This window comes from Dichomitus squalens (assembly GCF_000275845.1).
Source record: "Dichomitus squalens LYAD-421 SS1 unplaced genomic scaffold DICSQscaffold_3, whole genome shotgun sequence".
NCBI classification, from domain to species: domain Eukaryota; kingdom Fungi; phylum Basidiomycota; class Agaricomycetes; order Polyporales; family Polyporaceae; genus Dichomitus; species Dichomitus squalens.
Window position 1 is genome coordinate 1,240,221 of NW_006766885.1, and position 10,577 is coordinate 1,250,797.

General features: G+C 53.1%; 4 protein-coding genes across 4 annotated transcripts in view; 2 read left to right on the forward strand and 2 right to left on the reverse strand.

Moving 5' to 3' along the window:
* On the reverse strand, nt 1-3,529 carry DICSQDRAFT_152593 (BRE1-domain-containing protein). The gene is made up of 16 exons (XM_007361949.1): nt 3,305-3,529; nt 3,105-3,248; nt 2,989-3,055; nt 2,745-2,926; nt 2,487-2,693; nt 2,276-2,416; nt 2,041-2,214; nt 1,810-1,989; nt 1,616-1,761; nt 1,311-1,563; nt 1,128-1,256; nt 928-1,077; nt 739-870; nt 490-681; nt 362-428; nt 1-307 (listed from the first exon to the last, which is right to left on the reverse strand). Exons 1-16 carry the CDS (start codon nt 3,452-3,454, stop codon nt 198-200), a joined length of 2,424 nt encoding a protein of 807 aa, XP_007362011.1. The 5' UTR covers nt 3,455-3,529; the 3' UTR covers nt 1-197.
* Nucleotides 3,530-3,625: 96 nt separating this feature from the next.
* On the forward strand, nt 3,626-6,851 carry DICSQDRAFT_132972 (cytochrome P450). The gene is made up of 11 exons (XM_007361950.1): nt 3,626-3,991; nt 4,053-4,662; nt 4,716-4,848; nt 4,900-5,088; nt 5,140-5,404; nt 5,461-5,590; nt 5,648-5,661; nt 5,716-5,987; nt 6,045-6,173; nt 6,231-6,374; nt 6,436-6,851. Exons 2-11 carry the CDS (start codon nt 4,467-4,469, stop codon nt 6,506-6,508), a joined length of 1,545 nt encoding a protein of 514 aa, XP_007362012.1. The 5' UTR covers nt 3,626-3,991; nt 4,053-4,466; the 3' UTR covers nt 6,509-6,851.
* A 59-nt stretch (nt 6,852-6,910) lies between these two features.
* DICSQDRAFT_132980 (uncharacterized protein) lies at nt 6,911-9,060 on the forward strand. The gene is made up of 11 exons (XM_007361951.1): nt 6,911-7,347; nt 7,407-7,441; nt 7,519-7,679; nt 7,780-7,843; nt 7,902-8,005; nt 8,059-8,155; nt 8,272-8,424; nt 8,480-8,495; nt 8,547-8,595; nt 8,647-8,699; nt 8,756-9,060. The coding sequence occupies exons 1-11, from the start codon at nt 7,292-7,294 to the stop codon at nt 8,982-8,984; spliced, it is 1,017 nt and encodes a 338-aa protein (XP_007362013.1). The 5' UTR covers nt 6,911-7,291; the 3' UTR covers nt 8,985-9,060.
* A 430-nt stretch (nt 9,061-9,490) lies between these two features.
* DICSQDRAFT_99160 (Clavaminate synthase-like protein) overlaps nt 9,491-10,577 on the reverse strand; it is a gene marked incomplete at both ends in the record, with an annotated part of 1,417 nt that continues 330 nt past the window's right edge. Inside the window, 5 exons of the mRNA XM_007361952.1 lie at nt 9,491-9,547; nt 9,605-9,827; nt 9,888-10,048; nt 10,107-10,473; nt 10,528-10,571. Of these exons, the coding sequence (XP_007362014.1) occupies nt 9,491-9,547; nt 9,605-9,827; nt 9,888-10,048; nt 10,107-10,473; nt 10,528-10,571 (852 nt within the window). The remainder of the gene's footprint in view (nt 9,548-9,604; nt 9,828-9,887; nt 10,049-10,106; nt 10,474-10,527; nt 10,572-10,577) is intronic.

Below are 10,577 nucleotides of genomic sequence, written 5' to 3' on the forward strand. Positions count from 1 at the left end.
GCATGAAGGATTCGAAATCAGTTAATCCTGTCGGTGAGATGCCGTTCGAATGAGAGGAGGGATTCATTGAAAGGCGACACAGAGCATGAGGGAAGGAATAAAGGGATGAGAGCGAATGTATGTAATAAGGTACACCAAAAGCAAAAGATCCATGACAAGATAACCGGCGTCCCGTACCACGCGCAAATGCGTGACCATTATTGAAAATAAAGGGTGTTGACTTCGCCCCCAGAGAACGCAAGGTTGCAGGCCGGACACTTGCGTTGTCGCGTTGATATACGGGCGTCGACGCATTGCTTGCAGAACGCTAGAAACAACGTTGGTCAACAGGCACACTATCCTCGCGGGTGGGCGGACTCACTATGCATGCACTTCGTGATCACTGTATTGCGCATATTGATCTGACATGTCGAGCACTTGAGCAGCTCCTGTCAATTTTTATCCAGGTCAGCTCTCGAGAGGATAGTTAATTCCCTGGAGCACCCTTACCATGCACTTCGCGAGGTCTTTCTGTACCTGGGTCTCCTTGGCGGTCGGGTCAGAAATGACGGATACAGATTTGAGCTTCGCCGCCTGTTTCTCTGCGTCCTTCTTGCTCTTGAGGAGGCTCTCCTCTAGCTTCCGGAGCTCCTCTCGCTTCTCATTGAGATTGCGTGTTTGCTCCTGGAATGTAGCCTTCATCTATCGGCGACATCTAGCTGTCAGTGGCGACGCAAACAAGGCGAACATATCACTCACCTCTTCTGCATTCCTGAGCTCTAGTCGAGCGCGTGTCTGCCAATCAGCAAGGTCGGCTTCAAGAGCACTCCCTCGCTCGCGCTGCTTGTCTGCCAGCTTCTTATACAGTCCAAGTTCCTTCTCCAGATCGGCCTGCGTACAGTGCGGGTAAGTAACCGACCAATTTGTCGCAGGTGCCGGAAAACTCACCACACGAAGCGTAAGGCTCTTCTCGCTCTCGGTAAGTTTATCGATGGCCTTTGTCGCCTTCTCGAGGTTCATCGAAAGCCTCTTGCGCTCTGAATCCAAAGCGTCTTTATCGCGCATGCACTGATAGAACTTGTTCTCCGACTTCGCCCTCTGCGTAAAGTTCAGTGATCATGGAAAGCGCAAGACGGCGAGTCGCTTACCTCGGTGGTGAGCTTGGTTACTCGCTCTTCTAGGTTGGAGAGGTCGAAAACCTTGTTCTTGACTTGGCGATCAAGGCCTTCCCACGCAGCAGACAACTTGTCTATCTCTGCATATAACGCCGACTCCGCCTATCCTGCGGTATGAGCACATATGATACACCATAAATCATATAGGTAGCCCACCAGCTCACGCTGCTGATCCTGGAGGGCCAGCTTATCCAGCTCCTCCTGCTTGCGTTGCAGCTGTTCCGACAAGTGCGTGGCGTCCGCGGACATCGTCGACGCATCGCCATAGATAGCTTGATACCTCTCCAGCTGTTTCTGAACTTTGGCAAGCTGGCGTCGAGTTTCGGCTTCATTCTTGGCAATATCGGTATGATTACCTTGCAACGAAGCAAGAGTCTTCTCCAGCGCGGCGGCACGTTCTTCAGCAACACTGGAACACATTTCAGCCAATGACAAGGAGGCACCTTTGACGAGCCACGCACTGTAGCCTCTGCTTGAGATCCTCCACATAAGACGGACTTTCAACAGTACTCTGCCATATAAACTTCAGGAGGTCCTCATCGCTAGCTTGAGCAGCGAGACGCGTTTTCAGTCTCTTGTTCTCCGACTCGAGAACCGCTATACGTTCCTAGGGGACCGTTAGCCTAAGTACGCGCCCGCGCTCATTCGCACGTACCGCACGATTCTCTGCCAACACCTTGAACTCCAGGATGGAAGCGAACTTGGCTGACTCTCTAGTCCTGCGTTCGTTGATTTCGGCCTGGTATTGATCCCGCTGTTCGCGAAGTCGTGCACTCTCGGAGTCTCGTCTACTGAGCATAACCTTCAACTCGTTTATCGCGGCTTCGTGTGAGGCCTATGAAAGTGGTGAATGGCGACAACTGGGTGAGAGATGGTGGAGGTCTACCTTCATGTTGCTCTCGACTTCCGAACGCGATGCAGTCAGGTTATCCAGCTGTTCCTTGAGCTTGCTCGCCTCCATCTGAGCTTCTTGAGAAGCATATTCTAGCCTAGAAGCACGCTCCAAGAGAACCTGGTAGTGGCTGGAGTTGGTCACGAGCTCTTCCGAAGGAATTTTGAGCTGCAATCCATGTTGCGTGAGCATACCTCTGGCGTTGACAAGTTGAAAGATAGCCAGGTACCTGTAGCTGTGCCTCATGCAACCGAACTCGCAAATCACCATTCTCGCGAACTAATTCCTCGATCTTCGCTTCCCGGAGATTCGCAAGGTCGAGCCATTCATCGGACTCAGCGCTGTGATTGCCATTGACTATCGGCGGCGGCTGAAAGGAATCGTCGAAGACAGTCTGTCATGGCGCTGTAAGACACAGAACGAAGGAAGCTTGGGCTTACCGCAGGAGACGATCCTCCGTTCTCAATAGATGGGCTTCGCAGTGATTCTTCCTTCATCGTAATGTGGTTTGGAGTCAAGGTTTTGCTCTGTAACCTATCCACACGCTTCTCCACCGCCAAGAGCTGCTCATGGTACCTCTCCGCCTTTGCTTCAGCATCACGAAGCCGCGCCCCAACATGCAATAGTTCGCCCCGGAGGGCTGAGCGCTAGAGGCACTTCAATCTTTACGCCATAGGTCATAGACGGCCACCACATACCTCTGCCTCAGCTTCATGACACTGCTTCAGCAAATCCTCGTTGGAGGGACCTGTATGACTTTGGCTACTCAACGCAACAAACTCCTGGACTATCTCCAACGTATCATGCAACTTGTTTTGCAATGATTCCACATAGGCCGGCTCTGCTCCGGGGGCGAGACGATCGGCGAGTTTACTGATACCTAAGACAGACGACAATATGAGTGCCCATTACATGCCAATGCGATACCGGAGAACGACTCGCCTTCGGACTCTGTCGGGAAAGAAGGGAGGTCCTCCGGCCTCGCGAGAGAGCGGATTGTGCCAATCAACTGCGCACGACATGAGGGACGAAATCAAACGCGTGCCATGGCCACTCACCTGCGTCCAGCACACCTCCAAGGCTGCTAATCCCGCTCGACACGTACTAAACCGTCGCTCTAGGTCTGCGACTCGTGCCTGGCTCCTCTCCGCCTCGCGTGAATAATGCTTCATGCGCCTGAATATGGCCTCCTTCCGAAACAACTACATTGCCCCGCATTAGCTACGCGCAACCAACTCCCGGACTGCTGCTGAAGCACCTCGATATTATCGCCTTCTTTTGGCTCGTCACCATGAGACACAGCCGTTCCGTTAGGATGACTCGGCGAGGCACGGTCGTCCGAGACCGCGCGCTTCTTGGCTCGCGAGTGTTCTCCATCGTCTGCGTGTGGCCTCTTCTTAGACTCCATGGTCGAGAAGATGTAAGAGCAGCGGTGAGAGAGCGTAACACCAGCCACAGCGAGCTCGAGAAGGAAGTCGTTGACCAAGGGACGCCGGTTGTTTGGAACTCCGCAAAATGCTTGTTGTGCTTTGTAAGCGCCTTTCTTCTTCACTTTCGTTCTTTACTACTGAGTAGTATCTACCGCCTCCTGCATCCTATTCCGCCCTCAGTACTCGTCCCATCATGCCAGTCGGAGAGGAGAAAACATATTACCTGCCGAACTAATCGCACTATTTCCTTGTAGCAATTCAGCGCGTGCTTCGGCGCCTCCATTAACAGTGCTGAGGCCTCGCCGGTAACTGATTTCTGAGCTAATGGAGGACATAGTACATCTACATGTTGGTGAGTCCTGGTCAGTCATCATCCTCTGCTGAATTGGATGGGCAGATCTGTCTCTACTTCAGGTCGATCCGCCGTACCATTCAGTGCATTGCGCCTGCTAGCATTTGCAATACCCGAGCTTGCTCATCCGCAGGAGACCGTGTGTCCTGCAGGCGCGTATGTAGTAGGCGTCAAAACCGATGAATGAGTTGACTTGCCTGGTCTTACAAACACTGCACCTTCAGGCTTCGGGCATCGGGCGGATCGGAACTCGACCCTAGTAGGCGTCTCGCTATCTAACACCGTTATGTTTCGGGTGCAGAGGCTTTTTAGGCGGCCACTGGGTAAATCTGCCGCCGCCATTGTACTGCCCATAGTGACAAATCGCTGGACCTCCAATCAGGATACGGGTTCTAACCTTCGGCGGCGGCTCCTGTGCGCCAAGTTCACAGATTAGTGGCAGCTCATGTGCAGATCTTCCTTCATTCAGAAAGGTTATGGAGCGAAGGTGTAATTCGCTATACACTTCTTCCCGTGCGAAGACACAGGACCGAGCAATAGCAGCAATGATGACCCTACGCGTACTGTTCATAGCGCTTCTCGCTATCGTATATATAGGGGTACGGGACACGAACTCTGCTCCCCAACAAGGATACAGGATGTCACAATCGATTTCTCTCCTCGCCACCCTAGGCATCGCCGCTGGTATCTTCATCCTCGTTCGTTCGCGTCTCTCGAAATCCAAGCGTGGACCTCCGCCCCCTGGACCGACCCCGGTACCATTCTTTGGCAACCTGTTCCATATTCCTAAAATGTTGCCCTGGATTGTATATCGTGATTGGTCTTTGAAATATGGTGAATGCCTTGCGAGAAGCTCTATGTCTATGTTGTTGAACGAAGGTACCTAGGGGACGTCATTGGTTTGCAACTTCCGGGCAACCGAAGTCTTCTCATCCTCAATTCAATCGATGCGGCAAAGGAGCTGCTCGACAAGCGGGCCGCTATGTACTCAGATAGACCGAAGTCCCTAGTGGTCGACCTGTACGTTCCGTTGGTGTATGTTTCCTCAGCGTCATGCTCATACGGACATAGAATTGGATGGAGCTGGAACACGCCGCTTATTCCGTACGGCGAGGAATGGAGGCGAACGCGGCGGGCATCGTGGCAGCATTTTACACCCAAGGTGATGATCAAGCACCATCCTGTTCTATTGCAGAAGAGCAGGCGCTTCCTACGCCTGTTGCATGCAGAGCCAGATCGCCTTCAAGACCTACTGGAATTGTAAGTATTGACGTTCCCGCTCCGCCGCTCTCGCTCCTTACATCAGGCCAGCTCGTTTGCCGCGGTTGTGCTGAAAATCATGTACGGCATCGACATTGCTCCAGGAGACCGGAACTTCGTTCCGCTGCTTCGGGAAGCCCTCGAGGGCCCTACGCAAGCCCTTCCGCAGGGGAGCTTCTTAGTCGAGCACATTCCCATCCTCCGGTACGTTCCTTCCTGGGTGCCGGGAGCTGGATTTCAGAAGAAGTTCGCGCATTGGAGGTCTCTTGCTTCAGAGGTGCTCGAGAAGCCGTTCGCCGAGGCCAAGCGCTCGTGGGTAAGCAGGTAGCCATGCTCAACATCACGACGCTGTGCTGAGTAGTACAAACATAGAATAAGGGAGAAGGGCACTTGTCCGCCTCACACGAGATGTTGGAGGCTATATCGCAAAGACAGCTCAGTTTTGCGGAGGCTGTCGACGAAGAGCGTGTAGCCAAAATTGGTGCTGCAAACGTGTATGCAGGCGAGTACATCCTCTCCTTAGTGGTTTACCCGGGAAGCTTATACCATAACGCTTCAGCTGGCGCAGACACAGTGAGTCCGTCTTGACAATGGCTGGTTTCTCACTTGACGTATCGAGTTGGCCAGACGTTTGCAACCACGCTTGCGTTCTTCATGGCCATGGCTATGTTCCCCGAAGTCCAAGTGAAAGCGCAAGCAGAGTTGGATGCCGTCGTTGGCCCCGATCGTCTGCCTGAGCATAGCGACCGCGAAGCGCTTCCCTATGTCAACGCCGTCGCCAAAGAGGCACTTCGGTGGTTCAACGTCGCTCCACTTGGCGTGGTCCATCGGTCAACGGAGGATGACGAGTACAGAGGTTACTTTCTTCCCAAGGGTACACTCGTCGTCCCGAACGTCTGGTGAGTCTCCCGGTACACTCGGATGTCTTTGGTACCATTGGCTGAACGTTATTTGAGGGCAATGATGCACGATCCGAAGGTCTATCCGCAGCCAGAGGTTTTCAAGCCCGAACGCTACCTCAAAGACAGTGTTCTCAACCCAGATGTACCGGATCCTGCAAGCGTAGTCTTTGGTTTTGGACGCAGGTAAGCTAACCCAATATACGAGCACTGCTGTATATACTGACCGAGATGATGTAACAGGATATGCCTGGGCAAGAATCTAGCAGACGCATCTCTATTCATCAATGTCGCGTCTAGTCTACACGTATTCAAAATATCGGTACCACTGGACGAAGCTGGTCAGCCCCATCAGGTGAAAATTGACATGTCTTCAGGATTCCTATCGTGAGTGCCCATGTTATTCGACGCTAGAGGTATACTACCACTCATATGTTACCTCGGCCAGACATCCCTCCGGGTTCCAATGTATAATCAAACCACGTTCCCAAGCGGCTGAAGAGTTGATTCTGGGGTCATGACGTCTGGGATGCACGTGTGCCATGTTTTCGACGAGTGCCACTGATCACGTTGGTCGTGAGGACGCAAGTCTGACAGTCGTATCGTATCGAACAGCCATTATATCGTAACGCCCGAGTGCGGTCATGCGGGCGATAACAATACCGATGTCGGATGAATCATCGTCTCCACAAGGGGGCAGGCTGCAGTAAGGCCAGCGGTAATACTGGCGCCCTTTTAACACTAGCCTATTTTGAGGTCGGCCTTGTCCCAGCTCGACTTCGATCAACGCCACAGACGCTGCGGAAGCCGCCACCAAGCTGCGCAACAGACGCTGGCGATGATGGTTGCATGAGAATACAATTGATGAGCCCACAGGAGTATCTGATCTTCCCATACGGCGTGCCAAGCACGGCAGCAATTTCAGTATTTTCGACCAGAGAAAAGTCAATGAAAGCGGGAGGCGGGAGGCAACCGCCCGATTTTCAGAGACTTTTGTGCGGAACAGCCACTGCATCGTCACGAACAGGATACCTCGTGCCTGCCCTTGTCGTCAAAATCTCTTTGGTCAAAAACATGGGGATGCCTGCCGTGAAGTCTCAATGTATGGCTGCCGTGTTCCAACTGCAGACCATACCGCGCCCCAGTGATGCGGTGCGTACACATGGAATTCTTCCTAGTCACGGTCCGGTTCGTGTTTGGCTTAGCCTAGTTTAGCCGCGCAAGCGCTGCCAGCGCGCGAGGCCCTTACGGCACCTTCAGCAGCCTGTTCATCCTTTGACAGGTGTCGTTCCAATTTCCCACTTATGAGTGTCGATGCTGGTCTCAATGTTGCTCAGTTTCTGGCCACACAGCAGAGCATGTACGATTAGCATTATCTGCATTTCTCTAGCGTAAGAACTAATGATATTCACTGCGCAGCATCATCGGCCACCATTGCACTCTCTCTGCGTTGAGTGAGTCGTCCTATCCATCGCTTGAACCAGCCATATCGTTTCCCAACGCGAGGTAACTGATACACGATCATTCTCAGCATTGCTTCTCTTCGACGTCGCTATCACGCTGGATCGTGAGGTGGAATTGATCTGGAGGCGGAAGACCACTGGAGCCTCCGTCCTTTTCATACTCACTAGGTACCTCTCGCTGGCGGCCTATGGCGTCCGATCAATTTTGATGGCTCACTTATCGTGCGGGGTGCGTACATATATGTCCTTATCCCTGCTTTCAACTAACCTCCATCCGCAGAGGTACAAGTTGCTTTTTGTGATCTCGAAGGCCGAGCTGACAGCTCTTCAGCTACTCGGCACTCTCCATCTTAGCTCAAGCAGTGACGTATCTACAGTACTTACCCTGGGCTGGTAGGTTGTCAAGAGTGTATGCATGCGCTCTAACAAACCTCACTTCCACTTTTGGCAGCATTCTCGGCATTGCGTGTGTTTGCCTTGAGTGAAGAAGCCTATAGATGGCCCACATCGATTGTTGTCTTCGTGCTATCTTCCTTGATATTCGGAATGAACTTCGTCCGTTCACACTCCACCCCTTCAGTGATAGCGTGACTGAACCTCTTGGTTAGGCACGACTACACTGGCTCGCTCCTGTCCACAATAGTGCAATAGGCACTAGTTGTGCCGTATTTGGAGTCGTCATGCCTTCGGAGATTAACAAAGTGTGAGCTTCAAGTTCCCCTATATTGAGCTCGTCCTGGCTTGGCTGACCCATTGTGAAGTTGTACGTACGCTCCTTTCAGTACTCCGTCGCGACAGTCCACTCACTAACACGGCTCAAGTCTCAACTGTGCCGCGTGCTTGCCTCATAGCTGCCGATGTCATCGTCATATTTACAACATGGCATGCGACGTACCGTACTAGGGCAACGGTCCGCAATGCATTCGCACCCATTAGCAGCCGAAGAACCTTGTCAAGTATTCTTCTGCGAGAAGGTGAGTCTATGTCACTCGCTTGTGCACCCTTGTTCAACATGTCGGTTTCCGACAGGGACCTTGTACTTCGTGTATGTGCCACCTTCTCCATTCTCATCACGTCGACTCATGTTTTCTCCTAGTGTGGTGCTCGTAATGAACATCATCTACCTCGTACTCACGATGCAACGTGTGAGTTGCTCACGACTTTGGCGTGCAGGAGAACTCACGGCTAGGCAACAGAGTCAAGTGGACGTCGTCACACAAGTCAGCTACGTCGTAGAGATCACAGAGCCGTGCGTGTTTTGCTACGTTCCAGACTGCACCTCCTTCTGACTATTGATATCTCCAGTATGACGGCGATTCTGATATCGAGATTCATTCTGAACCTGCAAGAAGTCGACCGCCGCCCTCTAGACATCTCGCTCTCGACGACATATACATGGTCACATGCTAAATCCGACGATATAGTTCTGACCAGCCGTATAGTTGGATCGATGGGGTCTTCGCTGTTGTCTTTGACCGTAGACGAAGATGAGCGTCACGGGGGTGTTTATGACAATAGCAATCACAGTTTATGACGCACAACGGATCACTCATTTGACATTTGTTAGGCACTGCAGGCTATCTTCGCACTTGTATCATAGTCAGGTTCACTTGTAGCTTTGTAGCGTCACCCATGCGAAAGTGGCGAGCCGAGTGATCATCAACGCACAACCTCTAGGTGCCGTCCATACATGACCACGATCCCAACTCCACATTCAATCACGCCAGCATGGTACTCGAGCAACGCATGACGTGTACCAAACTGGGCACCGTCCACGACCTTCGCGACGTACCCTGTAGGACGCCGTAGTCAGAAGCTCTAGTCGACGTTCTAAGATTCTCAATGCAGGCACGCAGTCTGTCCAATTTCCTTGCGTAAACGTCCCTCATTCCAATTTGGGATTGGCGATAATCCACCAGGTTGGCACGATTGAGCACGTTCAAGTTTTGCTCGGCACATACAATGAGACGGCATCACGGGTCAAGGTTGATATAGAGCGCTGAAATGTACGTCTACAAGGATGGACCACCATGCATAATTCTACACCACAAGGGGCTGGTGCTCCGTCCCTCGGCCAATCCGCCACACATCTGCCCCCTGTTCGCAAATTACCTGGTCAGGTCAGCCTCGGTAATAAGTCATCGGCCAACGAACCTTCTGGTTGTTCGTCCGCGTATTCTTCATCCGACGTGTGAACCACTCCAACGACGTCTGTCCAGTCTCGAAGATCGCCCGCAGGTGCCCTGGGGCATTCTCAACCGCACGCCCAATCACGGCGCTCTGTTCTCCGAGAGCACGGAGCTGCACGGAGTTGCCTGGACGCGTGAAGTAGACCACGGACCACCGCGTGTGGTGGGCCTGTTCCCCTGGAGGCGGCCTGTTGCGACATCGTCAGCGGGTTATAGGGTGGCGAAGTGGGGCCATCGAAGAGACTCACACGACACGATGGAGGTTCGACTTGAGCAGACCCCCACTGAAGATCGTCAACGCGTCTCCGATGTTGCAGATCGCATGCCCCGCTATCGGTTTCACGTACTGCCACTTGTCTGTCCCCGGCACCATCACCTGCAGACCACCAAGTCTGTTGTGCAGGAATGACTGTCGGCGGTCACTCAATGTTAGCTGTCATCCGTCGCCACTTGGGCACCACACTCACGAGAGAGCCAAAGTCAGTGTGGGCCATCAGCGCCGCCTTCGCCTCGTCCGTTCCTCCAGGCCGCGGCGGGCTCTTGATCACCCGAGCCTCGCTTCCGCTCAACTCATCCAACTTGTGCTTCGACGCTAGCGTGCCCTCGGGCAGTCCCAGCAGTTCGTCGAATACCTCCAGGAGCGTATCGAGCACCCTGACCGATTTCTTGACAAACGGCACGACGGCGGAGTCCATGCGGGCGTTCACGGTGGAGGGATATGTCCGTCGGGCGACGGCAGGCCAGGCGAAAGCGTCGTTTTTAGCGATGTTGATGAACTCGACAGAGTCCGGTGACCCATTCTCGTCCGTCACCGTTGCGCCGGACGCCTTGTATCTGTCCCCCGCCAGTCAGTAGCTGGTATACGTAGTATGGTCTCATGGCACTGACCCGAAAGAGAAGCCGTCGTCGCCTTGTTCGAACTCCATCTTCTCCTGGAA